At 46.6% G+C, this 26,785-nt stretch overlaps 1 protein-coding gene across 1 annotated transcript; it reads right to left on the bottom strand.

The window, feature by feature from the left end:
• Positions 1 to 2,046: 2,046 nt before the first annotated feature.
• NAPA (NSF attachment protein alpha) lies at positions 2,047 to 26,252 on the bottom strand. The gene is made up of 11 exons (XM_040442345.1): positions 26,094 to 26,252; positions 22,848 to 22,927; positions 21,638 to 21,754; positions 11,625 to 11,671; positions 10,252 to 10,329; positions 8,201 to 8,256; positions 7,336 to 7,420; positions 7,138 to 7,242; positions 6,996 to 7,064; positions 5,453 to 5,503; positions 2,047 to 3,173 (listed from the first exon to the last, which is right to left on the bottom strand). The coding sequence occupies exons 1-11, from the start codon at positions 26,189 to 26,191 to the stop codon at positions 3,072 to 3,074; spliced, it is 888 nt and encodes a 295-aa protein (XP_040298279.1). The 5' UTR covers positions 26,192 to 26,252; the 3' UTR covers positions 2,047 to 3,071.
• Positions 26,253 to 26,785: the final 533 nt, after the last annotated feature.

Here is a 26,785-nt window from a genome sequence, read left to right as displayed (position 1 = left end):
CGGAAAATAACTGATCAGGCATATCCCCATGCATTCTGAATGGAGAGTAATCCGTTCAGGATGTCTTCAGTTCAGTCGTTTTGACTGACCAGACAAAAGAGAAAACCGCAGCATGCTACGGTTTTATCTCCGGCGAAAAAAACTGAAGACTTGCCTGAATGCCGGATCCGGCATTTTTTCCCATAGGAATGTATTCCGGATTCGTCCTTCCGGTCTGCGCATGCGCAGACTGAAAAGAAGGTGAAAAAAAATAAATGCCGGATCCGTTTTGACACCGGAAAGACGGATCCGGCATTTCAATGCATTTTTTCGACTGATCAGGATCCTGATCAGTCCTACTAATGCCATCAGTTGGCATACGTTTTGCCTGATCCGGCAGGCAGTTCCGGCGACGGAACTGCTTGCCGGATCTCTCTGCCGCAACTGTGAAAGTAGCCTAAATGCACTGTACTGCATTGTGGTTCCAGTAAAGAGGATATTGACACACAGCAGCTCTGCTGCAGAAATTTATGTGGCTGAAAATCAGTTCCATCTGAATGGAGTTTTCCAAAGCAGTTCCAGGTGAAAAAAGTGAAAAATAAAATAAAAAATGTCTGCACACGTTTTTTTTTTTTGTGTTTTTTTAAACAACCCAAGCCCTGCAGTGTCCTCAGTATCTAATATGCCCCTGATAGAGATGTGTGAATTTTATTCAATATTTTGTATCTCTAGGACTGTAATTAGTTAACTTTTTCTCCTTACAAGTGCCTCCCACTCCCCTCTTTGTTTCAAGACTGGAGAAGAGAGGGGGGGTGGGACAAAGAGCTGTGCTGTGGGCAGTGTCTGTTTTCTCATCTTTGTACAGGTGTCCCAAGGGAGGTGTATAGACTGTGGTGGAATGCATAAGCCAATCACATAGCTTGATGATATATATATATATATATATATATATATATATATATTTTATTCACTGCCTATAGAGAAGCACCTCCTTGAAGTGTCACATATGACGTATGCAGTATTATTGTTAGAATAGACGCCATTATAATATGGTGGATACTTAGATGTTCACATTAGTTCACATTCCAAAGTGGTGCACAGTGCGCAGATGTTAGAGTGTTATCTCTGTTTCTCTTATGTCTTTTTCCTTTTTGACCAATGAAACAATGTTTAAGCCTCAGAGAGGACTGCCCTCTTCTGAAGATGTATATACCGCTTACTTTTTGTAATAAAGGTAGAGATTGCTTTGACCAGCTTCTGTGTCAGTGTCCAGTCTCTCAACCACGCGTGGATATTAACCCCTTAGGGGTACATTGATTTGGAGCACCAGAGTGCATCTCAAATGCTCTAATTTAGGGCGACTTTAACACCCCCTTAGTGCCCACTATTCTGTGGATCCCCAAAAAAATAAAAAAATCACACTGGGAGCATTAGGGTGCGAATATACGGTCAGTTTTCTAGATGCAGTTTTGGAAGTCAAAGCCAGAAGTGAATTCAAAAAAAGAGAAGTCATATCTGTCCTTTATACTTTCTCCTTTTATGATCCACTTCTGATTTCGGCTTTCAAACCGTATCAAGAAACCTGACCGTGTGGCTGCCCCCTTGGGTCCTGCTGCCTCTAGTGTGTCAAATGGGCAGCAGCAAGGAGAATACGGCTTATTTTATTTTTTAAGCCATTCTGAGCCAGACAACCTGTATACAAAGTGTACTGTACCTCCAACATCAGTCATGGGGACTAGTCAGGCGTTGTGAACGGTGGGTGTAGAGGTGCAATGGCTGACCGCTGTGCACCTCCCTCTGTGTTCGCCTTTCCTCTAGAGATGTATGGACTCCTACCGCTAAACCCTGCCTCCCAAAGGCACAGCTCCTGACCCTTCACTTCTCAGCACCCGGACCCCCACCACACCTACTGAAATCGTAGGTACGCTTGAAATATAAACCAATAGTCATACCCAAGTATTCACATGTCGTATGCCTGCGCCAGTAAACAACCTGCCGCGAATATCGCTCCAGCTCATAAAACGGCTGCCCCCTCGTGCAGATACAGAGAGACTCTGGTCCCAGCGATACGTTACATCCCACTTGCTTTATTAAACACGGGCTCAGCTGAATCATTTATGAGAGGATTCACAAGATGACAGAAGAGACAAACGGAATGAACAGAAATGAACCGGCCCCTGAGGAGGCAGATAAATATGCACATCTACAGCACTATGCAGGGTAAAGCGGGTACAGCGATGCCACCTCTCCTCCAGTGGAGCCCAATCAATCTCAGAGAGCCGGATTGGCATCATCCGTAACCAAGGACCTCATAGACATCAAGCTATGTATTAGTAAAAAGCAAGGAAAGTCACAATGGCTTGTTCCTGGACCCGGCTGTGCAGCTTGTATTAGATATGAATAGGTTTTTGCATACTCTGTACAGGACTATAAGGTTTAGTGGTGCAATCACCTTATGGATCCTACAGGCATGGCTAGCCCTGGCAGTTGGCCTCAAACTAAAACTCATATAACCCCCAACATTTGGTCAAGCTGCAAGTACTGATATCTTTAAAAGGAAAATTAATATATATTCTGATGTATGGCATATAGCGAGGATAGTATTACGACTCTTCAGGCCATGTTGTTTTTTTCCCCCTTCCCCATCCATACCCCATGCAATGGTACAATGTCTGAGCCTGCCACCCCAAAAAGCGAGGATTGCACAAATATACTGTCAAGATACGACAGCTGGAGAAGGAGCCCACCTAAGTCGGCAAGGGCGTTAGCTAAAAACGTGCACAATGCCCAGCGGTGGTACTGTATACTATAATCTGTGATCTCCCGGGGACCCCCTGGTGCATCCGGTGACTACACAGCCTTCAATGATGGTGCCCGCTCTTACAGAGGACCGTGCCCCAGAAGTCTGTGTAGTCAGTGGATGAGGTAAGAGGCAACAGAATGACAGGGGATCTTGTTCTCAGTAAGACGTTTATGTCAATCATGTAAATGGGCATTAGCAGTGTTTCTCCCCCCCCACCCCCAACAATTGCACCCTAAAAATTCCTGATGTGGGCTCCGGCTAATTGGGAAGGAGGACAAAGATATAGCTGTTAACGCAAATCCTCTTCTTCTCCTTTAATGGTCTTCTTGATGCGCAATAGCATTGTGGTTAACCACTGGTCCAGATGGGAGATGGAGTCAAACTCTTTTACCTGTTGGACGAGAAGACTGGTAAGACTGTGGTTCGCTGAAGAGGGTTCACTGCAGTTTTTGGAGACCTAATACTAGTGCCCTGTGTGGGCAAGGTAAGGGAGCATGGAGACTCGCTTTACATAGAGGGGATGCTATTGAGGACCCTCATGTTTGAGTTTGAGGGTTGATTGAGTGGCTTTAAAGGGGTATTCCTATCTTTAAAGTGATGGCCATTACTTTATGATCAGTGGGGGTCTGACCTCTGGGACCCCCATCAATCAACTAGGGATCACTGCCCTAATTTAACAATATACCCAACCCTCCCTTTAAGTTTTTCCTGCGCATTGGCGCCCGGCCCCTCAGTTGCACAGCTGGTTAAATTCACATTTCCTTGCAGGGCCAGTGATCAAGGTGAAGGGAAGGAGACAGAGCACTACACTATCACTGCGGCCCCCTCATGCTCAGGATTGGTGGAGGTCCCAACGGTCAGACTCCACCAGTGTCGGACTGGGGCTCCTGGGGGCCAGCAGAGGAAATTATTCTCAAGGCCTGACCCCAATATCATCAATAAAGTCTAATAGGTTTTGAAGACTCTCTGGGCACCAAAGACAGACAGATGTGATTTTCTCCTGGACCTTTGCATCCCACTTTAGTATTAGAGCCTGGGCCTACTGGAGGATCCTCTGGTAGCCTAGTGGGCCAGTCCGACAAAGGACTCTACCGATTATAAGGTGAAGCCATCACTTTACAAGGACGGAATATCCCTCTTACAGTGCCAGGTGGCTTGTTCTTCTTGGGACATGTGTTAGGTACCTTGAGTTTACAAGGTCTATCTTGGTGATAACCTCCCTCTAAAGGGGTTGTCCCATCTGGGACATTTATGGCATATTGCTGGGATAGGCCACGAGTGTCAGAATTGGGCAGGTCGCACCAATTGGACACACTCCTACCTCAAGAACGGGGCAGCTGAAGTGAATGGAGAGCACATCGTGTATGCGCGGGGCCACCCTCCATTCACTGCTACGGGAATTCCAACAATAGCCGAGCAAACATGTTTTGCTATTATTAAAAGTTCCATAGCAGGGAATGGAGAGAAAGCCACGGAAGCGAGGCCAACCGTCCATTCACCACTTTGGGACTTCCAAAAATAGCCAAGTCAGTTCTTGGCTATTTTCATGGGTCCCATAGTGGTGAATAAGGGGTGGCCAGGTTAGCACAGCTTGCTCTGCCTTCACTTCAGGGCCCTGTTCTGGAGCTAGAAGCAGGTCCCAGAGGCAGGAGCTACACCTATCAGACATTGATGGCTTAGGGTACTTTCACACTAGTGTTAAAGTTTTCCGGTATTGAGTTCCGTCATAGGGGCTCAATACCGGGAAAAAATAAAATAAAATCAGTTTGGTCCTAATGCATTCTGAAGGGAAAGCAATCCGTTCAGTATGTCTTCCCTTCCGACTCTCTTTTACGGTATTTGGCCGGAGAAAATACCGCAGCGAATGCCGGATCCAGCATTAATTTCCATTGAAATGTATTAGTGACGGATCCGGCATTAAAATTAGTGCTTTGACGGATCCGGTCTGCACATGCGCAGACCTTTAAAAATAAAAAAAATAAACTAAATACCGGATCCGTTTTTCTGGATGACACCGGAGAGACGGATCTGGTATTTCAATGCATTTGTCAGACGGATCCGGATCCGTAAACAAATGCAATCAGTTTGCCTACGGATTTCCGGATCCGGCAGGCATTTCCGGCAACGGAAATGCCTGCCGGAATCCAACAACGCAAGTGTGAAAGGGGCCTTATCCTTTAAGTATGTAGGAGTGTGACTGATCTGAAAATTAAACTGCAAGCCCCATTGAGGATGAGGACCTGATACAAGTGTTGCTGTATATGCCAGCACCGTCACCATCAATAATTCTAGTGTGACCGCACTCTCCAAGATAGGGAGTTCGCTACCAGCAACGTTATTTGCCTGCAGCCATGATGGCAACACTTTGTTTGTTTTTTTTCTACACCATTTATATTGAAATCCAGGTTTTAAGCTGTTATTTCTGTTGTCCAAACGTTCTATCAGGCCCATTCAGTGGGCCAGGACTGAGTTACAATATCAGACACAGGTCATGGATAAGAGTGGAAGAAAGCAGGTCTGTACAGCTCTAGCGGTAAGTCAACGGGCATATATCTGGAGTGAATAAGTGACATAGGTTGGAGCCGTCCTTCAGAGGTACAAGTCGGGAAATATTCCTGACAGGCTCAAACACAAGGGTTCACAGAGCGTAAATCCACACGTGACACTTACGGCATCTGTATAGTTGTCCAGATTCTGTTCTTCATGAGCTTCAAGAAGTTTCTGCAATGATGCAAGAGACAATGACCCTTAGTGAGACTGCCCGGAGGAACTACCAAATTCCATTACAAACTAGAAGGACTGAGGCCGGCAGCGTGGAAACAATACATTAAAGGGGTTATCCTGGAAAGAATATTGCTGACCTATCCTCAGGATAGGTCAGCAATTTCAGATCGGTGGGGGTCCGACACCTGGCACCAGCTGTTAGAAGAGGCCAGCACTCCAGGGGCACCGCGGCCTCTTGCGAGGCCGTGTGATGTCATCGTACATAGGCGTCATGGCCTAGTTGCAGCTCAACCCCATAGAAGGGAATGGGACTGAGCTGTAATACCAAGCACAGCCACTATTAAATGTACGGCGCTGTGCTTGGTAGGCTGAAGGGCGCCTGCTGCGCTCTCCAGAGCCCATGGCTCCCTGAAAACAGCTGATCGACGGGGGAGTTGCGACTCGAACACCCACCAATTTGATAATGATGAGCTATCTTGAGGATAGGTCATCCTTATCCTTTTATGGATAACCCCTTTAAGTAGAGTAATTTTATTTTTCACCCTATTTTTACATCCCAGTAAGGGCTCATTCACACGTCAGTGTTTGGTCAGCGATTTCAATCAGCGATTGTGAACTAAAACCAGGATTGGAGCCTCCACAGACATCAGGTATAAGGAAAAGATCTGCTCCTGTTCTGTGTTTAGAGCCGCACCTGGTTTTGCTCAAAATCACTGATGGAAATCACTGACCGAACACTGACGTGTGAATGAGGCATAAAGCAGAGATTTCCTAAGGCCTCACGCACACGACCCTCGTTCTGGTCCGCATCCGGGGCCGCAGTTTTTGCGGCTCGGGTGCGGACCCATTCACTTCAATGGGGCCGCAAAAGATGCGGACAGCACTCCGTGTGCTGTCCGCATCCGTTGCTCCGTTACGTAGCCCCGCAAAAACAATAAAAAATATTGCGGACAAGAATAGGCATTTCTACAATGGGCCACCTGTTCCGTTCCGCAAATTGCGTAAGGCACAGGGGGCAGCTTCCGTGTCTTGCGGACCGCTAAAAAAAACGGAACGGTCGTGTGCATGAGGCCTAAGGCTTATTTCACACAAGCGATAAGGAATGAGTCAGGATCTGTTCAGGGAAAAATTGATCGTTTTGAGGGCAAGTTAAATCAGTTTTGTCTGCAGTTGCGTTCAGCGTTTCAGTTTTTACCACTCAGATGTAATCAGTTTTTGATGCGTTTGTCACTCGCTTGAATTAAAACAGCGGAATAACGCTCAACATCTAGCAGCCATTTATGAAAAACGCATTTCATTCATTTCTATGGGGCCAGAGCTGCATGAAAAACGCACGATCTAGAACGTGCTGAGATGTTTCCTGAACGCAGAGATGATCAGTGATAAGCGACCATCATGTGCTCAGATCCATTGAAATGAATGGGTCCGGATGGAAAACCTGCTCGTGTGAAAGAGCCCAAAACAGAATTTTGAAAGACTGCAGCTTTACCTTAACAAGTTTATACTCTCTGGAATCGGAGAAAGCCGGGAACATCTCCTCGTACTTCTGGACAGCCAGCTGTGACACAAAGACACAAGTCAGTCATTCAGACACATGGCCGGTGGCGTGAAGCTCTGCCGCAGCCGATTACCTTAGCGTTGTACATATCGATGCAGAAGTGGCAAAGGGCAGCTTTGAAGAAATAGTCTTTGGCACTGTACTTCAGAAGAGGGCTGTCCATTGCACTGGTGCCAACCTAGCAGGTGTACAAAGCACAAAGTCAGAGGCTACAGGTAAGCGACGGCTCGCCATGTGATCAGTGTGGTGACATGGGGCACTACAGGTCTACCTGCTCGTAGATTTCTACCGCTTTCGGGTATTGCTCCAGCTGAGCCGCATAAGTGGCCACTTTCAGCAGACATTTGTTGGCAGAACTGTAAGAGAAACAAAGAAATACAAGGAATGTAATAATGCACATAAGTACGCTGTCGGGCAAACCCTAAGTCCAGGAAGGACCGGCCAACCAGCTAATGCGTATGGAGACCTCGCAACTCTCCCCCAACAGCAGATCTCTGGGGGCAGGAGGACCGAGCTGCTGGATCTCAACATTCCTGACCCTTTCATTCTCAGGGAGATTAGCCGGCACCACGTGCATACTTGGCTGAGCTGAGCGTGCATGTGTCTGAAGAGATAGCCCAATAGCTGTCTGAAATGTATAGCCAGCCTAAAGTGTCCCTGTACTTAGAAAACAAAAAAACGTTTGATATGTCAGAGTGACGCATCAAAGGTTTCGATTGGTGAGTTGGCTCTGAGTACCGAGACCCTCGCCGACCGCTAGAACCGGGAGAGAGAGAAGCGCTGGCATATAATGGACTCTCTCCTCGCTGGGCTCAATAGAAAGTCTATGGACCTGTCCCAATTCTGTCCCGTGCATGCTCTGTGCGAGTGCTATTAGTGGGGGTCTCCACACACAGACCCCCACCGATCAAACCCTTGAGTGCAGGTACACTTTAAGACACAATTAGGGCGTTTAGATGTCACATGAACTTACCACTAAGTCACTGGCGGCTAGGACAAAGCCAGCCGGATGTCCTGCAACTGTGTTTTTTGGTTTGCAGGAAGAGGTCCATTGTCCCAAATATTGGTTTTTTACACCTGAAGGTTTTACAGATGCGGAACTGCGGTAATACGCCATCCGTATACAATCGGCTTACCTGTTAGACTCCTCTCCCTTGTAGTAGTCTGCTGCCTGCTCATAGTGGGCTATCGCCTGCAAAGGAAACACATAAAGGCGGTGAAAAGGACGGATACAGGGTAAATGATGCAAAAAAAAAATGAAATAGAAAAAAATTCAGGGGGAGATTTACCATCTTCATATGTCATGGTTTTAGTGTTAAAAAGTCATAAAACCCTGTTCTGTGACTTTTTAAACGCCATGGCAACTAAATTTTGTCTCAACTGTAGTTTTTATGCCACCCTTGCCAGATTCCAGAAAGAGGACGTGGCGAGCGTGTGGTGTCGGTGGGGCCATTGCCACCTGCCACATTTACCATCACTTATGACTGGAATCTATGCCAGCTAAGCCGGAGCAGGTTTCACTCTGGGGCATGGACTGCCGGCGCCTTGTCAAACTGAATGCCTCCTCCGGCTGCGCAGAGCCCCTCAAGACCAGGGAACCACATGCTGGTCGTGATAAATCAGGGCCTCAATGTTTTCAGTGGTTTGCAGCCTGTTATGGCCACAGAGGTCATCAGATCATTAAGCATCTACATCAGCCTCTTACATCTGAGCACTTTAAACACTTAAAGGGGTCGTCTCACCTCAGCAAATGGCATTTATCATGTGGAGGGAGTTAATACAAGGCGCTTACTAATGTATTGTGATTGCCCATATTGTCTCCTTTGCTGGCTGGATTAATTTTTCCATCACACTATACACTGCTCGTTTCCATGGTTACGACCACCCAGTAATCCAGCAGCAGTGGTCGTGCTTGCACACTATAGGAAAAGGCACAAGCCTATGAGCTCTCCCACAGTCCCAGCCACCAGAGAGGCCGACACTTTTTCCTACAGTGTGCAGGCACGACAACCGATGATGGATTACTGGGCGGTCGTAACCATGGAAACGAGCAGTGTATAATGTGATGGAAAAATGAATCCAGCCAGCAGAGAAAGCAATATGGAGAATCACAATACATTAGTAAGTGTCTTCTGTTAACTTTCTCTACATGATAAATGCCATTTGCTGAAGTGACACAACCCCTTACATTTATTTTTTTTCCAGGATGATCTGTAGTTTTCATTGGTACCATTTTGGGTTACACAGGACTGAATGATTACGTTTTAAGCCCTTTTTTTTACAGTATTCTTTGCCTGGGATAAATGATATGATGATTTTAGAGTTTGGGTTGCTGTGGCAATACCACTGATGTCTACTTTTTATATGTTTTATGTTTCCATAATAAATCATTCTGTAAAGGGAAATGTTGTTTTTTTCTGTTTTGTTTTTACATATTTGAATAACATTTTTATTTGTTTTTTTCAATTATTTAACTTTTTTAAAACTCTTTTTGACTTGACCATGTTATCATTTGACCTCTCACATAATACACTGCGATACAGAGGTATTGCAGTGTATTATGCCTATTAGTGAAAACTGACAGGCAGCCTTATGAGGTCCTGTCTCTGGCAGGGCCTGGTTCGCAGACATTGGGACCTTCATCGCAGGGATGCTGATGGGGTGACACGTGCTGCCCAGAAGCATAGTTTGGTGAGATCTGCGTTAATGGCACAAAATTAAAGGGGTTATCCATGACCTATATCCTCAGATCGGTGAGGGTCCAACATCCGGGACCCCCATCGATCAGCTGCTAGGAGAGGCCAGGTGCTCCGTGAGTGCCGCAGCCTCTTCCTAGGCCATGTGACCAATGTATGGTGATGTCATATGGCCTAGGAAGAGACTGCAGCACGGTATATCGGTCATGTGGCCTAGTCGCAGCTCAGCCATATTGAAGAGAATGGGGCAGAGATGCGATACTAGTCACAGCCACTATACAATGTATGGCGCTGTGCTAGGTGAGCAGAGCTCCAGAGAGAGCGGCGGCTCCCTGGAACAACTGATCGGCGGGGGTGCCGGGACTCAGCCCCCCGCCGATGTGACAATGATGACCCATCTTGGGGATCGGTTATCATTATCAATTCCTGGATAACCCCTTTACCTCAATGGAGAAATCTAGTTGTGTCATTGAGACACCTTAGTAACAAACCTTTTCTATGTCCACCAGCTCAGACTCGTAGATCTCGGCTATGGATATGTGATGTTTGGCTGCGATGGTGAATCTTCCCTGTGAGGCACAAGAACAAAGTCAGTTTCATTGTATGAAGTGGATGCAGCTAAAACACTCAAAGTACGGAAAAGATTCTTCTCTACACCCACAGCACTGGGTCCCGACTGCTAATATTTCTATCCAGTGGCCCCCGTCTCTCTAAACTGAGCGATGAAAGAGGATTGCCTCCCAAAATCAGGGGGGAAATAGATGTCAATGAGTCGCCATCATCTGACTGTGGCTTTAGACTCCCCCTGCTACAACAGCAACCCATCAGCACCCCGCAATCACATTATGGGGAAGGCTTACAGGGTGACAGAAGGATCCCCTCCCTCTGTCTAACCACTTAGATGCCGCGGTCCATAGTGAGGGTTTGAACTGTCAGGAATGGAGTTCTCTCTGATCCTGGCTCCTGCTGCTGATCCAGCGGGTGAAGCGATTACCATTATAAAAGTGTACATTTAAGGGGTTAAACGGCAACAGGGGTTAATACTGTCCTCAATGATAACAACACTGTGCCGTGAGCTCCCTCTAGTGCTGGCTGCAGGTAGCCAGCTTGTCTCCTTCAAAGGGTCACCGAGTTTTGGCAAAACTTTGGATGTGAAAACCATATCAAAAGTTTGGATTAGGGGTTTGAGTGCCGAGATCCCCACCGATTGCTAGAACGAGGAGAGAGAAACGCAACCGAGAAGGCCCCATAGACTTTCTATTCAGCTTGCCTTCTGCAGCGAGGAAAGAAAGCACGATATGCAAGAACTTCTCTCTTCTCGTTCTAGTGATCAAGGGGGTCTCAGCGCTTCGACCCCCTAACGGATCAAAACTTTTGATAGATCTCTGTGACCTATTAAAAGTTTTACCAGAACTCAGGGACCCTTTCAATCTGTGTCTATGGGGATTTGGAGCTTTGTATCGGAAAAATGCTGCTCTGACCGCTCCCATCGGCACAACATTTCTAATCTGAAACAATCTGATAAAAGGTGGACAATCACTTTAAGCAGGTCATGCCGATTTAGACCACATTTTGCCAACTGTCCACGTATTTTCATGACACAGACGAGCGCCATAGACACCGACAGAAGGCAGATGTGGAATAGCTGCTCCATCATGCTGGATTGTTTTCTGTAGTCCATTACACTCGGAAGTCCGTATTTCTGCCCATTTGGAGACGGCAGGGGGATAAGACAAGGTCTCCTTCTACTCACCGAAGGAACCAAATCTATTTAGACTGGAAAGGAAAGTATCACACCCATCATGGAGGCTCCGGTCAAGGGTGTCAAGATTATCTACCATGAGAAACAGGAACAAGGACTCACCATGTCAGTGTAGATTTCTATTGCCCGCAGCAGACAGTTGATGGCCTCTGCAAAACACAGATACGTTCAGTGTGACATCCATTATCAGATATGATAGCACTGTCAGATAGTCCTACACAAAGTGCAGCTAAAATCACTAAAACAGCAATGCTATCCTCCACATATACTGTAACAGCAATGCTATCCTCCACATATACTGTAACAGCAATGCTATCCTCCACATATACTGCAACAGCAATGCTATCCTCCACATATACTGCAACAGCAATGCTATCCTCCACATATACTGTAACAGCAATGCTATCCTCCACATATACTGCAACAGCAATGCTATCCTCCACATATACTGTAACAGCAATGCTATCCTCCACATATACTGTAACAGCAATGCTATCCTCCACATATACTGTAACAGCAATGCTACCCTCCACATATACTGTAACAGCAATGCTATCCTCCACATATACTGTAACAGCAATGCTACCCTCCACATATACTGCAACAGCAATGCTACCCTCCACATATACTGTAACAGCAATGCTATCCTCCACATATACTGTAACAGCAATGCTATCCTCCACATATACTGTAATAGCAATGCTACCCTCCACATATACTGTAACAGCAATGCTATCCTCCACATATACTGCAACAGCAATGCTATCCTCCACATATACTGTAACAGCAATGCTATCCTCCACATATACTGTAACAGCAATGCTATCCTCCACATATACTGCAACAGCAATGCTATCCTCCACATATACTGCAACAGCAATGCTATCCTCCACATATACTGCAACAGCAATGCTATCCTCCACATATACTGCAACAGCAATGCTATCCTCCACATATACTGTAACAGCAATGCTATCCTCCACATATACTGTAACAGCAATGCTACCCTCCACATATACTGTAACAGCAATGCTATCCTCCACATATACTGTAACAGCAATGCTATCCTCCACATATACTGTAACAGCAATGCTATCCTCCACATATACTGTAACAGCAATGCTATCCCCCACATATACTGTAACAGCAATGCTACCCTCCACATATACTGTAACAGCAATGCTGTCCTCCACATATACTGTAACAGCAATGCTATCCTCCACATATACAGTGCCTTGCAAAAGTATTCACCCCCTTGACTTCTTTTGTATTTTGTTACATTACAGCCTTGAGTTCAATGTCTTGTTAATCTGAATTTTATGTGATGGATCAGAACACAATAGTCTAAGTTGGTGAAGTGAAATGAGAAAAATATATACATAAAACTATTGTTTAGAAATAGAAAACAGATAATTGGCATGTGCGTATGTATTCACCCCCTTTGTTAGGAAGCCCATAAAAAGCTATGGTGCAACCAATTACTTTCAGAAGTCACATAATTCGTGAACTAATGTCACCTGTGTGCAATCTAAGTGTCACATGATCTGTCATTACATATACACCCCAGAGGCTGCAACACCTAAGCAAGAGGCATCACTAACCAAACACTGCCATCAAGACCAAGGAACTCTCCAAACAAGTAAGGGACAATGTTGTTGAGAAGTACAAGTCAGGGTTAGGTTATAAAAAAATATCCAAATCTTTGATGATCCCCAGGAGCACCATCAAATCTATCATAACCAAATGGAAAGAACATGGCACAACAGCAAACCTGCCAAGAGATGGCCGCCCACCAAAACTCACAGACCGGGCAAGAAGGGCATTAATAAGAGAGGCAGCACAGAGACCTAAGGTGACCCTGGAGGAGCTGCAGAGTTCCACAGCAGAGACTGGAGGATCTGTACATAGGACGACAATAAGCCGTACTCTCCATAGAGTTGGGCTTTATGGCAGAGTGGCCAGAAGAAAGCCATTACTTTCAGCAAAAAACAAAAAGGCATGTGGGAGACTCCCAAAATGTATGGAGGAAGGGGCTCTGGTCTGAGGAGACTAAAATTTAACTGTTCGGCCATCAAAGAAAACGCTATGTCTGGCGCAAACCCAACACATCACCCAAAGAACACCATCCCCACAGTGAGACATGGTGGGGGCAGCATCATACTGGGGGGACTGGGAAACTGGTCAGAGTGGAGGAAAAGATGGATGGTGCTAAATACAGGGATATTCTTGAGCAAAACGGCCATACTGGACTTAATATTAACCAATAGACCTGACAGAACAACAGACGTGCAGGTTGGGGGACACCTGGGAAATAGTGACCATAAAGTAATAACCTTCCAATTATCATTCAAAAGAGCGTTTCTACAGGGAGAAACAAAAATACCAAACTTCAAAAAAGCTAAATTTAGCCAACTAAGAGAGGCCATAGGCCTAACTAACTGGGACAAAGTCCTCAAAAATAAAAATACAGCCACAAAATGGGATATCTTTAAAAACATCCTAAAATCTTATTGTGAGAGGTACATACCGTATGGGAATAAAAGGTTAAAGAACAAAAAGAAACCAATGTGGATAAACAGAACTGTAAAGAAAGCAATAAATGACAAAAAGAAAGCATATAAAACACTAAAACAGGAGGGTAGCACGGAAGCACTGAAAAACTATAAGGAAAAAAACAGAACATGTAAAAAACAAATAAAAGCGGCCAAACTAGAGACCGAGAGATTAATTGCCAAAGAGAGTAAAACTAACCCTAAAATGTTCTTCAATTATATAAATGTTAAAAAGTATAAATCTGAAGGTGTCGGCCCTTTAAAGAGTAATGAGGGGGGAGTCGCAGAGAGCGACGAGGAGAAAGCAAAGCTGTTAAATATTTTTTTCTCCAATGTATTCACTGAGGAAAATAAACTGTCAGATGAAATGCTGAATGCTGAAATAAATTCGCCATTAAAAGTGTCCTGTCTGACCCAGGAAGAAGTACAACAGCGACTTAAAAAAATCTAAATAGACAAATCGCCAGGACCGGATGGCATACACCCCCGTATCCTAAGGGAATTAAGTAATGTCATAGCCAGACCCTTATTTCTGATATTTGCGGACTCTATACTGACAGGGAATGTCCCACAGGATTGGCGCGTGGCATATGTGGTGCCAATATTCAAAAAGGGTCCAAAAACAGAGCCTGGAAACTATAGGCCGGTAAGTTTAACATCTGTTGTGGGTAAACTGTTTGAAGGTTTTCTGAGAGATGCAATGTTAGAGCATCTTATGGGAAATAAGCAAATAACGCCATATCAGCATGGCTTTGTGAGGGATCGGTCATGTCAGACTAATTTAATCAGTTTCTATGAGGAGGTAAGTTCTAGACTTGACAGCGGCGAATCAATGGATGTCGTGTATCTGGACTTCTCCAAAGCATTTGACACTGTACCGCATAAAAGGTTAGTATATAAAATGAGAATGCTCGGACTCGGAGAAAACGTCTGTAAGTGGGTAAGTAACTGGCTCAATGATAGAAAACAGAGGGTGGTTATTAACGGTGCACACTCAGATTGGGTCACTGTCACTAGTGGAGTACCTCAGGGGTCAGTATTGGGCCCTATTCTCTTCAATATATTTATTAATGATATTGTAGAAGGCTTGCATAGTAAAGTATCGATTTTCGCAGATGACACTAAACTGTGTAAAGTAATTTACACTGAAGAGGACAGTATACTACTACAGAGGGATCTGGATAGATTGGAGGCTTGGGCAGAGAAGTGGCAGATGAGGTTTAACACTGACAAATGTAAAGTTATGCACATGGGAAGGAATAATGCAAGTCACCCGTACATACTAAATGGTAAAACACTCGGTAACACTGACATGGAAAAGGATCTAGGAATTTTAATAAACAGCAAACTAAGTTGCAAAAACCAGTGTCAGGCAGCTGCTGCCAAGGCCAATAAGATAATGGGTTGCATCAAAAGGGGCATAGATGCCCGTGATGAGAACATATTCCTACTACTTTACAAATCACTAGTCAGACCACACATGGAGTACTGTGTACAGGTCTGGGCTCCTGTAAACAAGGCAGACATAGCAGAGCTGGAGAGGGTCCAGAGGAGGGCAACTAAAGTAATAACTGGAATGGGGCAACTACAGTACCCTGAAAGATTATCAAAATTAGGGTTATTCACGTTAGAAAAAAGACGACTGAGGGGAGATCTAATTACTATGTATAAATATATCAGGGGGCAGTACAGAGATCTATCCCGTCATCTATTTATCCCCAGGACTGTGACTGTGACGAGGGGACATCCTCTGCGTCTGGAGGAAAGAAGGTTTGTACACAAACATAGAAGAGGATTCTTTACGGTAAGAGCAGTGAGACTATGGAACTCTCTGCCTGAGGAGGTGGTGATGGTGAGTACAATAAAGGAATTCAAGAGGGGCCTGGACGTATTTCTGGAGTGTAATAATATTACAGGCTATAGCTACTAGAGAGGGGTCGTTGATCCAGGGAGTTATTCTGATTGCCTGATTGGAGTCGGGAAGGAATTTTTTATTCCCCTAAAGTGAGGAAAATTGGCTTCTACCTCACAGGGTTTTTTTTGCCTTCCTCTGGATCAACTTGCAGGATAACAGGACGAACTGGATGGACAAATGTCTTTTTTCGGCCTTATGTACTATGTTACTATGTTAAAACCTGCACCACTCTGTGCGTGATCTGAGGCTAGGACGGAGGTTCACCTTCCAGCAGGACAATGACCCCAAACACACGGCTAAAGCAACACTTGAGTGGTTTAAGGAGAAACATGTAAATGTGTTGGAATGGCCGAGTCAGAGCCCAGATCTCAATCCAATAGAAAATCTGTGGTCAGACTTAAAGATTGCTGTTCACAAGCGCAAACATCCAACCTGAAGGAGCTGGAGCAGTTCTCCAAGGAGGAATGGGCACAAATCCCAGTGGTAAGATGTGGCGACTGCTCCTAGAGACTTATCCAAAGCGACTTGGAGCTGTGATTGCCGCAAAAGGTGGCTCTACAAAGTATTGACTTTAGGGGGGTGAATAGTTCTGCACATTGACTTTTTCTGTTATTTTCTCCTATTTGTTGTTTGCTTCACAATAAAATAAAAAAACATCTAAGTTGTTCTGTAAACTAAATGATGCAAATCCTGAAACAATCCATGTTAATTCCAGGTTGTGAGGCAACTAAATATAAAAAAGTCAAGGGGGGGGGGGGGGGAGAATACTTTTGCAAGGCACTGCACTGTAACAGCAATGCTATCCTCCACATATACTGTAACAGCAATGCTATCCTCCACATATACTGTAACAGCAATGCTACCCTCCACATATACTGTAACAGCAATGCTATCCTCCACATATACTGTAACAGCAATGCTACCCTCCACATATACTGTAACAGCAATGCTATCCCCCACATATACTGTAACAGCAATGCTACCCTCCACATATACTGTAACAGCAATGCTACCCTCCACATATACTGTAACAGCAATGCTATCCTCCACATATACTGTAACAGCAATGCTACCCTCCACGTATACTGTAACAGCAATGCTATCCTCCACATATACTGTAACAGCAATGCTATCCTCCACATATACTGTAACAGCAATGCTATCCTCCACATATACTGTAACAGCAATGCTATCCTCCACATATACTGTAACAGCAATGCTATCCTCCACATATACTGTAACAGCAATGCTATCCTCCACATATACTGTAACAGCAATGCTATCCTCCACATATACTGAAACAGCAATGCTACCCTCCACATATACTGTAACAGCAATGCTATCCTCCACATATACTGTAACAGCAATGCTATCCTCCACATATACTGAAACAGCAATGCTATCCTCCACATATACTGAAACAGCAATGCTACCCTCCACATATACTGTAACAGCAATGCTATCCTCCACATATACTGTAACAGCAATGCTACCCTCCACATATACTGTAACAGCAATGCTATCCCCCACATATACTGTAACAGCAATGCTATCCTCCACATATACTGTAACAGCAATGCTACCCTCCACATATACTGTAACAGCAATGCTACCCTCCACATATACTGTAACAGCAATGCTACCCTCCACATATACTGTAACAGCAATGCTATCCTCCACATATACTGTAACAGCAATGCTATCCTCCACATATACTGTAACAGCAATGCTACCCTCCACATATACTGTAACAGCAATGCTATCCTCCACATATACTGTAACAGCAATGCTACCCTCCACATATACTGAAACAGCAATGCTACCCTCCACATATACTGTAACAGCAATGCTACCCTCCACATATACTGTAACAGCAATGCTATCCTCCACATATACTGTAACAGCAATGCTATCCTCCACATATACTGTAACAGCAATGCTACCCTCCACATATACTGTAACAGCAATGCTACCCTCCACATATACTGTAACAGCAATGCTATCCTCCTGCTACTGTAAAATGCTGCAGATTTTCCTCATGCGATTCCGCTGTGGATACCCCCCCCCGGCATATATGTCACATACGGCTGCACCCACAGGAGTTCTTCCCATCATAGACACTTCTGGCTTATCAATTGACGATCGCATAAATGTCTGATCAACACTTTACCCCACGTAATGGGGGACGGCAGATGCAGTAAGTGAGAGACTCTCAGCGACCAGGTATCAGTTCGACACGAGCGATATTATAGACAATCTGGAGTTTTTAGATCTAATAACGTTGGTACACTGTGGGTTAATACAAGGAGCACACCACCGAGCTGTGGCAATCCACATGTCCACATACTGGGTGGATAGGGCACCATGTACGGAGCTCATCTTCATCACCGCGTACAGGGAAGGTTTTACTTGTATTAACCCTTTTTACAATATACTGACTATTGGTCTTTGGTCGCTCGCTGCAGGTTGCTTCGTACATAGAGAACATCCAGCGGCCGCCATTAGACAGGTGATCAGGGCGTGAGCTACCTGGTCAGACGGTCACTATACGGTCAGAGGTTTGTTCAGCAGTGACCATCACAAGGTTTGTGTCACTGGTTAAAACGAAGCTGTGGTCACGACCAGGCGCAGCGGGTAGAGGAGATCTGATAAAATCCCATCTACGCGGCTGGTACGGTATTCTGCTACAGATCCACATAGAATATACGCAGCAAAGACACTAGATGCAAGGTCAACGGGAGGGAGCAGCATAAAACAGTCCACTGCCGAGCTGGCGGAGATATTGCCGAACTGCGGGGGTGCAGGGTGTCCAACTCCCTCCTCCCCGAGGATAGGTCATCGCTTAACAGAAGAGGATAATCCCTTTATATGTCAGGCACAGGAGCGTCAGACTAGAAACTACCGTGACAAGAACTACAAACACCAGCAGAAGCTTTCTGTACTTAGATATTAATGGCCTATCCTTAGGATAGGTCATCAGTACCAGGTTGGTGCGGATCCAACCCCACTCAACCCTACTGATCAGACCGATGCTGGTGTAAGGACAAGGTCCGGTCCATGGTGCAGTGGTCATCCCAGGATACTGCAGTTCGCCTCCCTGAGCTGTGGGGCGCCAACGACAGAGACTACATTGTGGATGGAGCCGTCGTCCACTATACACATAGACCTGTTCACTTGAATGGGGTCCACAATTTGCATCAGATGGAAAAAGTAGTGCTTCCGTGGTCTTCTGATCCGTGCCTCCGTTCCGCACCGTATCTTCCAGATTGCAGACCCATTCAAGTGATCGGATCCGTGCCAGTGATATATGCGGTGTGCACGCGGCAGGTGCCCATATATTGCCGACCCGCAATATGGGCACGGACCGGCTACGGTCGTGTGCATGAGGCCAAATTGAGCTCCAAAGCAAGTCGTGGGATATTTTCTTTCCCGGTGAGCCGTGCGTTAATCCGCAGTCCAGCCGCGGTCCTTGTTCTGGCTAACAATACAGATCTGAATAATTAAAGGAAAACGCCGTATTTTAACAACTAAATTTTAAAAACGTCCTTAGTGCGGACCTTCAGTGTCCTGAGGTTTTCTTGTTAGATATATATAAGGCCTTATTTGAGAATTTTGTATGTGGTCCGGGTCGGACATCTTGTATTTCTACCTCGAAGCTCAGCAAAGTGTTAAAGTGAAGAATGAGTGAATAATTCGGAGGGGCTGTGTTAGAGAGCGGATCGATGTTCTCTGATCAGGACTAACTATGAGATCATGGAGTCTAAGTGACAGATTAATGTCTTCTGTGACGTCTCCCAGAACGCTGGGAATTGATGGTTCCTGGCTTATTGTATATCTGCCAGCTTCTCTAGTTTATGGCAAACCGACACTATTAAGAACGATGAGATCAGAGGAAGATGGATCAAAGGTTAGAACACATTAGATATTCATGTTCATATGTGCTAGAAAACTTTTAGCCATTTAAAGCCCATCTGTCAGCAGATTTGTCCCTATGACACCAGCTGACCCGTTACATGTGCGCTTGGCAGCTGAAGACGTCTGTGTTGGTCCCATGTCCATATGTGCCCGCATTGCTGAGAAAGATGATGTTTTATATATGCAAATGAGCCTCCAGGAGCAACGGGGGCGTTACCATTACACCTAGAGGCTCTGCTCTCTCTGCAACTGCCGCACCCTCTGCCCTGTAATTGACAGGTCCAGGCGGTGTAAACATCATAGTGCCTGGTCCTGCCAACCAAAGTGCAGACGGCGCATACAAATCTGCTGACAGATGCCCTTAAAAGGGGTATTCTGGTTAGATCACATTATCCCCCATCCACATATTACGAGAACGGGGGCCCCCGCACTGCCTGCAGCCCTAAACGGAGCTGCTGGTCGCACATGCTCGTGGCCACTTCATTCATTTCTATGGGAGTTGCAGAGACAGCCGAGTACAGCGCTCAGTTGTCCCCGGAATTCCCTTGGAAAAGGATGGAGCGGCCCTGTTCTTGTGATTGCGGTAAGACCCCCACCGATCTAATAGGGGATAACTTGATCTAACCGGAATACCCCTTTAAGTTTTTATCCATTGTGTGTGGGATCAATGATATGAGGATTTTAGAGTTTGGGTTGCAGTGGCAATACCACTGTCACAAAGTATAGCGAGGCGTACTTTTTTTATGCATATTGGTGTTAGGAGGTTGTCAGATAAGAACTGCAACTTTTCTTACGTATGGTGATGTTCTAATGTGGTCATGGAAATGGATATTAATGTAATAACGATGTCATGTGTAAAAGACATAGATGTGCATGGGCTGCAGGAAACGTAAAGGGGTTATCCGGGAATTAATACCGATGACCTTTCCTCAGGATAGGTCGTCAATATCAGATCAGTGGAGGTCCGAAACTCAGAATGTTAGGACATGAGCACCGCGGCCTCTTCCTCAGTTCCATGCAAGTCAATGGGGCTGGGCTCAGTTCCATGCAAGTCAATGGGGCTGAGCTGTAATACCAAGCACAGCCACGATACAATGTACGGCGAGCACCCGGGAGGCCACCACGCTCACCGAAACAACTGATCGGCAGGGATCCTGGGACTGTGATATTGATCCTGAGGATAGGTCATCAATATTCATTCCTGGGTGACCCCTTTAAGTTATGCTAATGATATCATTTTGTTATCCGGGGTATAAGAGTCCATTGTTTGGAAGTGACAGAAAGCACAGACTTAAATACCGGACCGTACTCCACCTTGTCGCCGTGTTCCGCCTGCCTCCTATATTATCTCTGTGCGGCCGAGTTCACATCTCCGTCCATAGCATGCAACGGTTTTTGCTCAGCCGAAACTTATGCCTCAAAGCGGTCAATCACTGCCGGACCTCATTACAGTCAATGGGGATGCGGCAGTGAAGTAGAGGATCCGGTGACCTCCGGCGGGCTGTTCTGTGCCTTGACGGAGGGGTGAACTCGGCCTAACCTGCCTTGCTGCTCTGTCTCTAAAAAACACTCCCAAGACCTCCTCCGTTCACACCTAAAGCGAAGATCAGCTGGTTTTCTGCAGTAGAGCGCAGAGTATTGTGGGAGTTCAAATGAAAATGGATGTAGAATGAAATTGGGAGCAGTCAGGGGCAGGATTACACTTCACCCCAGCACCTCCACAGCTTTCCTACCTTGAGGGTCGGCCTTCTTAAAAGCATTTCCGGCGTCCACAAAGTTGGTGGCGGCATCGTGCTTGCTCTGGACCTGCAGGTGCAGCTTGGCAGCCTGGCAGAAAGCATTGCCGGCAGCTGGAAGAGAAGAAAGGGCGTTCAGATACATGGCAGCTCAAAGCTTAGAATCACACTTTAATATTACTGGCGGTATCCCATGAAACCATGTTCATACCAAAAGTCCCAATTGTAGCCGTTTTAGAGTCATTTGCCGTGGTTCTAGCATAAAAATACCTTTTCCCTTTTTTTTTTGCTTTTATGCGTCCTTCCTGGTGCTGCAGAGGATGAACTCTGCTCAGAATCTGTCTCCTTCCCCCTCTGGCAGCTTACAATACAGTCCCTTCTTATTAGTCTCCACAGCGGTCCTGCCATGCTAATACAGAGTCTATTTCTACTAGCTGTGAAGAGAACTGGCTGAGCGTGTGTGACCACCAGCATTCAGCTATGAAACTGGACATGCTGATTGCTATACACTGTGACCACCAGGTGGAGCCATATATGTCAGTAACTATAACACTTTACTGGATCATTTTTAACAGCGGGTAATTGGATAATATGCTTAATCATGTATGATCCATACAATGAATATGATCTTTAATGGCAGGACAACCCCTTTAAATGGGTTGTCTCATGACAGACAATGGGGGCATATCCTAGCGATATGCCCCCATTGTCTGTCATGACTATATCGAGAACGGAGCCCCGAAAGTGAAGGAGGGCACACTGCGCATGCGCAGCCGCCCTCCATTCATTTTTTATGGGGCCGAGTGCTGGCTCCACTATTGCCGTCGATCCCATAGAAGTGAATGGGAGCAGTGGCCGGTCATGCGCGGTACGTTCCCATTCACTTCTATGGGAGCCGGCTTGGTGGTGGCCGGACTGAAGTCCTCCAGCCACCACCGTGCGGGGGTCCGTTCTCGATATAGGTGCGGGACCCGCACCTATAAGACAATGGGAGCATATCCTAGCGATATGCCCCCCTTGTCTATGATGAAACAACCCCTTTAAGGCCATGAACATTTGACTGGTTGGGGTGTGACCTCTGGGGCCCCAATGATCAGCACAACAGGGCTGTTGCTTTCAATGGCAGATCTACGGAATCCGTGTAAAGTTGGGTTGTGTCCATCCCCTCCCCCGCTTGTTTTCACTTTCTCCGGATGAACACTCTTACCGCTCCAATTCTTCACCATTTTGAACATGTTGGCTGCTCGGGCATAGAGTTCGCAAGCTTCTTCCACCTTGGAGGAGCCCCTGAAAAACAACCCAGGCAGGGTGAGAATCCGATCACTGGGGTTCATATACAAAGAACGGACACACACTCTCCATACAGTTCTAGGGCCAGAACACTGCGCAGATCCACCTAAGTACTGGGGGTTACCAGTAGCGGATGTGTCCCTGCACAGTCCGACAATGGCAGCAATGACTGGATACTGACAGACTGGTAACACTCAGCTGGACCTTCCCTGCAGACCGCTAGTAATTCATTCATAACTTCTAGCAGGAATAATAAAGGAATGGAACAACAAAGAGTCATAAGAAGAGATGCTCCAGAACTGATGTTACACGGGGGGTGCAAGTAGTTACTAAGGCTCCATTCACACGTCCGCAAATGGGTCCGCATCCGTTCCGCAATTTTGCGGAACGGGTGCGGACCCATTCATTCTCTATGGGGACAGAATGGATGCGGAGCGCGGCCCCGATCTTCGGGTCCGCAGCTCCGCAAAAGATAGAACATGTCCTATTCTTGTCCGCAGCTGCGGACAAGAATAGGCATTTCTATAGAGGTGCCGGGCGGGTATGTTGCGGATCCGCAACACACCACGGACGTGTGAATGGAGCCTTAACCAGACATGTCAGGAGAGGGGACAGCTCCTCTCGAAGACTCCTCTGGTGATTTGCATGAGGGGAGGTATACGCTCAACTCCAAGACGTCTGGCGACTGACAACCCAATGCCCACTGTGGACAAGGGTCAGCATGGGCGCTCTGCCCGATCTGTGGCTACTCCGCCCTATACTCGCCAATCGGTGATGTCCTCTGTGTCCTGACACCATTTTCCTCTTTGGTAGCTCTTCTGTGGGATCGGACGGGCTAGCCTCCATGTGCATCAATGACCTCTCGCCGCCTGTCCTCCCGGGTACGCGGTGGGCAGTGCCAAGGAACAGCCCACAGGATCTGCCTCTTTAAAGATGCTCTGACCCCAGTTGTCAGAATTTGGCCCTCGTCTAGGGCGCTCAGGTCCTTCCGCTTGCCCTGATTCATCCCTCTCCCCCGACAGACTCCATTGCCACAGTTAACCCATTCTATTCACCTGACGTAATGGCTGATGCGTGTCAACATCTCGCTTGTCGTCACACATCTCAGTGCGTTCTGCAGCCTCGCCGCGTCTCCCACGCGGTAAATGTTCCTCTGAAGACCGTTTCCATGACAATGCACAAAGCAAGGAATCCAAAATCTCTGCACCAGAAGAATATCTGCAGGGGTTTCCAGGTTTTATGCTAAGCTTAAAGGGGTACTCCCACCCCCGGACACAGGATACGCCTATAGGCGCGGAGAGGCAGCCGCACAAGCGCGACTTCTCCATCCAAAAAAAAAAAAAAAGAGACAGAGCGCGCTCCAGTGGTTCACAGCAGCCGTGAATGGCGAGGACGCTGCACGTGCGCGGCGTCCTCTCCCTTCCTGACAGAGCCCCCCCCCCCCCAGAAGTGGGACCTGCACCTATCAGATAATTAAGTGTCCAGATAGAAATACCCCTTTAACCAGTGTATAACGGACAGTTCTGCACATTTATCATTTTAATTTCTGACCATTCCCAAGATCTCTGCTTGCTGCCACTGAACAGGAACACAATCTCCAGCGTGTCACAATAGAAATGTCTGGTATGCTGCGACAACCTCTGTACGCGACACAATCAGGACGGGATTTAAGCCTCTGGGAAGAAACAATAGTGTCCCAATTTACTGACAGCAAGCAGAGATCCGCAAACAGTAAGGAAATAAAATACAAAATAGACAAGAATTTTGCAGAACATTTCAAACGGGACCAGAAATCCCTATAAGAGGGCACGATAGTGAGACAGTCCAGCCAGGTGTTCCTCTATGCCTCCTCTTGGAAAAATTGGGCAAACACATCATAAAAGCAACGTTTCAAGAGCTCTAGACCAGGGATGGCCAACCTGCGGCCCTCCTGCTGTTGCATAACTACAACTCCCAGTATGCTGGAGGGCCGCAGGTAGAGCGGACAGAAAAGAAACCAACAAGCTTCCGATCTTCCACCACAAACCAGAAGGTCTCAGCTTTCTATCTGTGGTCTTACAAGAGATCCCAGAACCGCAGCGTTACCAGGCCATTCTCCGCCTGCGTCCACATGACAACTATTCCTGCCCCGGGCTCATGATATCCCATGAATCATTCGTGTTTTGTTCCTGCAGTACCAGGCACAGCCACTACACGATGTGCGGCGCTGTGCTCGGTACAGTACAAAGAGGCCGCCATACTCGTGCTAGCACCGCAGCCCCTTCCAACACCTGTCCACCGGGGATGCCGGGAGTCGGACCCCCACCGATCTGATAAGGATACGTTCTCGATATTTAAATCCCAGAAACCCCCTTGAATGCCTTTCTCATCATTTTCACAATCCCTGCTTGCTGCCAGTGAATGGCAACATGCTTCCTTACATTTGCTGTAATGGTCTGTCCTTCCTCTGTGAGTCTGAACTCCAGGCTGCCTTTTACCTACACTGATACATTGTAGCAAAAAGAGAGCATTGAACAGGATTTCTACCTCTGGATGTAAATATAAACCTTTCCATTCACTGACAGCAATCAGAGATTTTTAAAAACTGGAATTGAAGGACAACAATACTGGAAACCAGTAGACCGTCTTATGCTGCAAAGAATAAGCTTCATTTGCACGAAAGTGGACAACCCCTTTACGGCCCTGGGGGGTGGGGGTGGCAGCAGTTGTCACGTGACTTGTTTGACAGATCGTTTCCAGTGGCCATATTTTCAAAATGTCTTGGGGTCAGAAGCGCTGGCGGCCTAAAACCAGCACGGCCGCCAACGACTGGTGAGTGACAACTCAGGTCACCACACAGATAAGGCGCTTCCTTCTGTCGCTGTTACCAAGCAACAGGCGGCATTCATTACATATTTTGACGGCGTAGGTGTTTAAACGTGACGGCTGATTGGTTGCTACGGGCAACCAAAGGGATACTATGCGGAGAGGTCTATTAAACGTTCCAGACACCTAGCAACCAATCAGATCCCAGCTTTCATTTTGCTACGTCAGTTCGGAAAACGAAAGCAGGGATTTGACTGGCTGATATGGGCAACCAATAGGAGGGAACTCCTGGCAGATCGGCAGCAGACGATATCGCTAGTACAGATCGTACGAGGTGATTAATCACCGTCAGACTCACCCGAAGAGCCCGGAGAAGAAGGACTGGGAAGACTTGATTTTCTTATCGGCCTCAGCCAGCAGCTGCATGGCCTCCTTCTCCTTCCCGGAGTTGTCCATAGCGGCGGAGATAACCGGGATGGATGCACCAGAACAGGCCGAGGATCACGAGTGATAACCAGGAGGGGGCAGGGGACTATGACCAGGGAGAATCTCTGAGATGAGCTCCGGGATGGGAGGGGGTGAGACAGACAGCTCAGTGACGGGGGTGGATCAGCTTCCACCGCTGACACAGCACTACTTCCGCCCACAGTGGTCACCTGATCGGCTTCAACGTCACTTCCGCTCACAACACCGGTCACCTGACTCACTGGTCACATGACAGGTTTAAATTCCCCGCCCGCCGAGTATACTGGAGATGACGGGACATGGCGGCAGGTGAGGGCGGTCATTATATCACACCGATAGTATGATGGATGAGAGGAGTGGACGTGGGCTCAGGGCGGTTGTACCGGAGGGCGGATCTACTTCCCAGTGGTTACCTATAGGGAGAGCTGGTTGCTAATGTCCATTAGGTCATGTTCACACTGCTTTACAAACACATTGAAAAACCTGCTGCCTATTGTCGCAGAAATCTAAGGCAAAGCTTAGGTTTAGATGAGGATACCCCGCTGTACAGGCACTGAATGCATTCTGAGGCCTTAAAGGGGTTCT

Source organism: Bufo bufo, chromosome 8 (assembly GCF_905171765.1).
Source record: "Bufo bufo chromosome 8, aBufBuf1.1, whole genome shotgun sequence".
Classification (NCBI taxonomy): domain Eukaryota; kingdom Metazoa; phylum Chordata; class Amphibia; order Anura; family Bufonidae; genus Bufo; species Bufo bufo.
This window is presented reverse-complemented; position numbering and strand designations above follow the sequence as displayed.

What these genes read in the sequence shown, in the direction of transcription:
- NAPA (XM_040442345.1), bottom strand. Translation starts at nt 26,191, where the DNA reads ATGGACAACTCCGGGAAGGAGAAGGAGGCCATGCAGCTGCTGGCTGAG. An exon ending in CGGTAGAAATCTACGAGCAG is followed by an intron (nt 7,243 to 7,335) that starts GTAGACCTGTAG and finishes TACACCTGCTAG; the next exon opens with GTTGGCACCAGTGCAATGGA. An exon ending in TCGATATGTACAACGCTAAG is followed by an intron (nt 7,065 to 7,137) that starts GTAATCGGCTGC and finishes TTTGTGTCACAG; the next exon opens with CTGGCTGTCCAGAAGTACGA.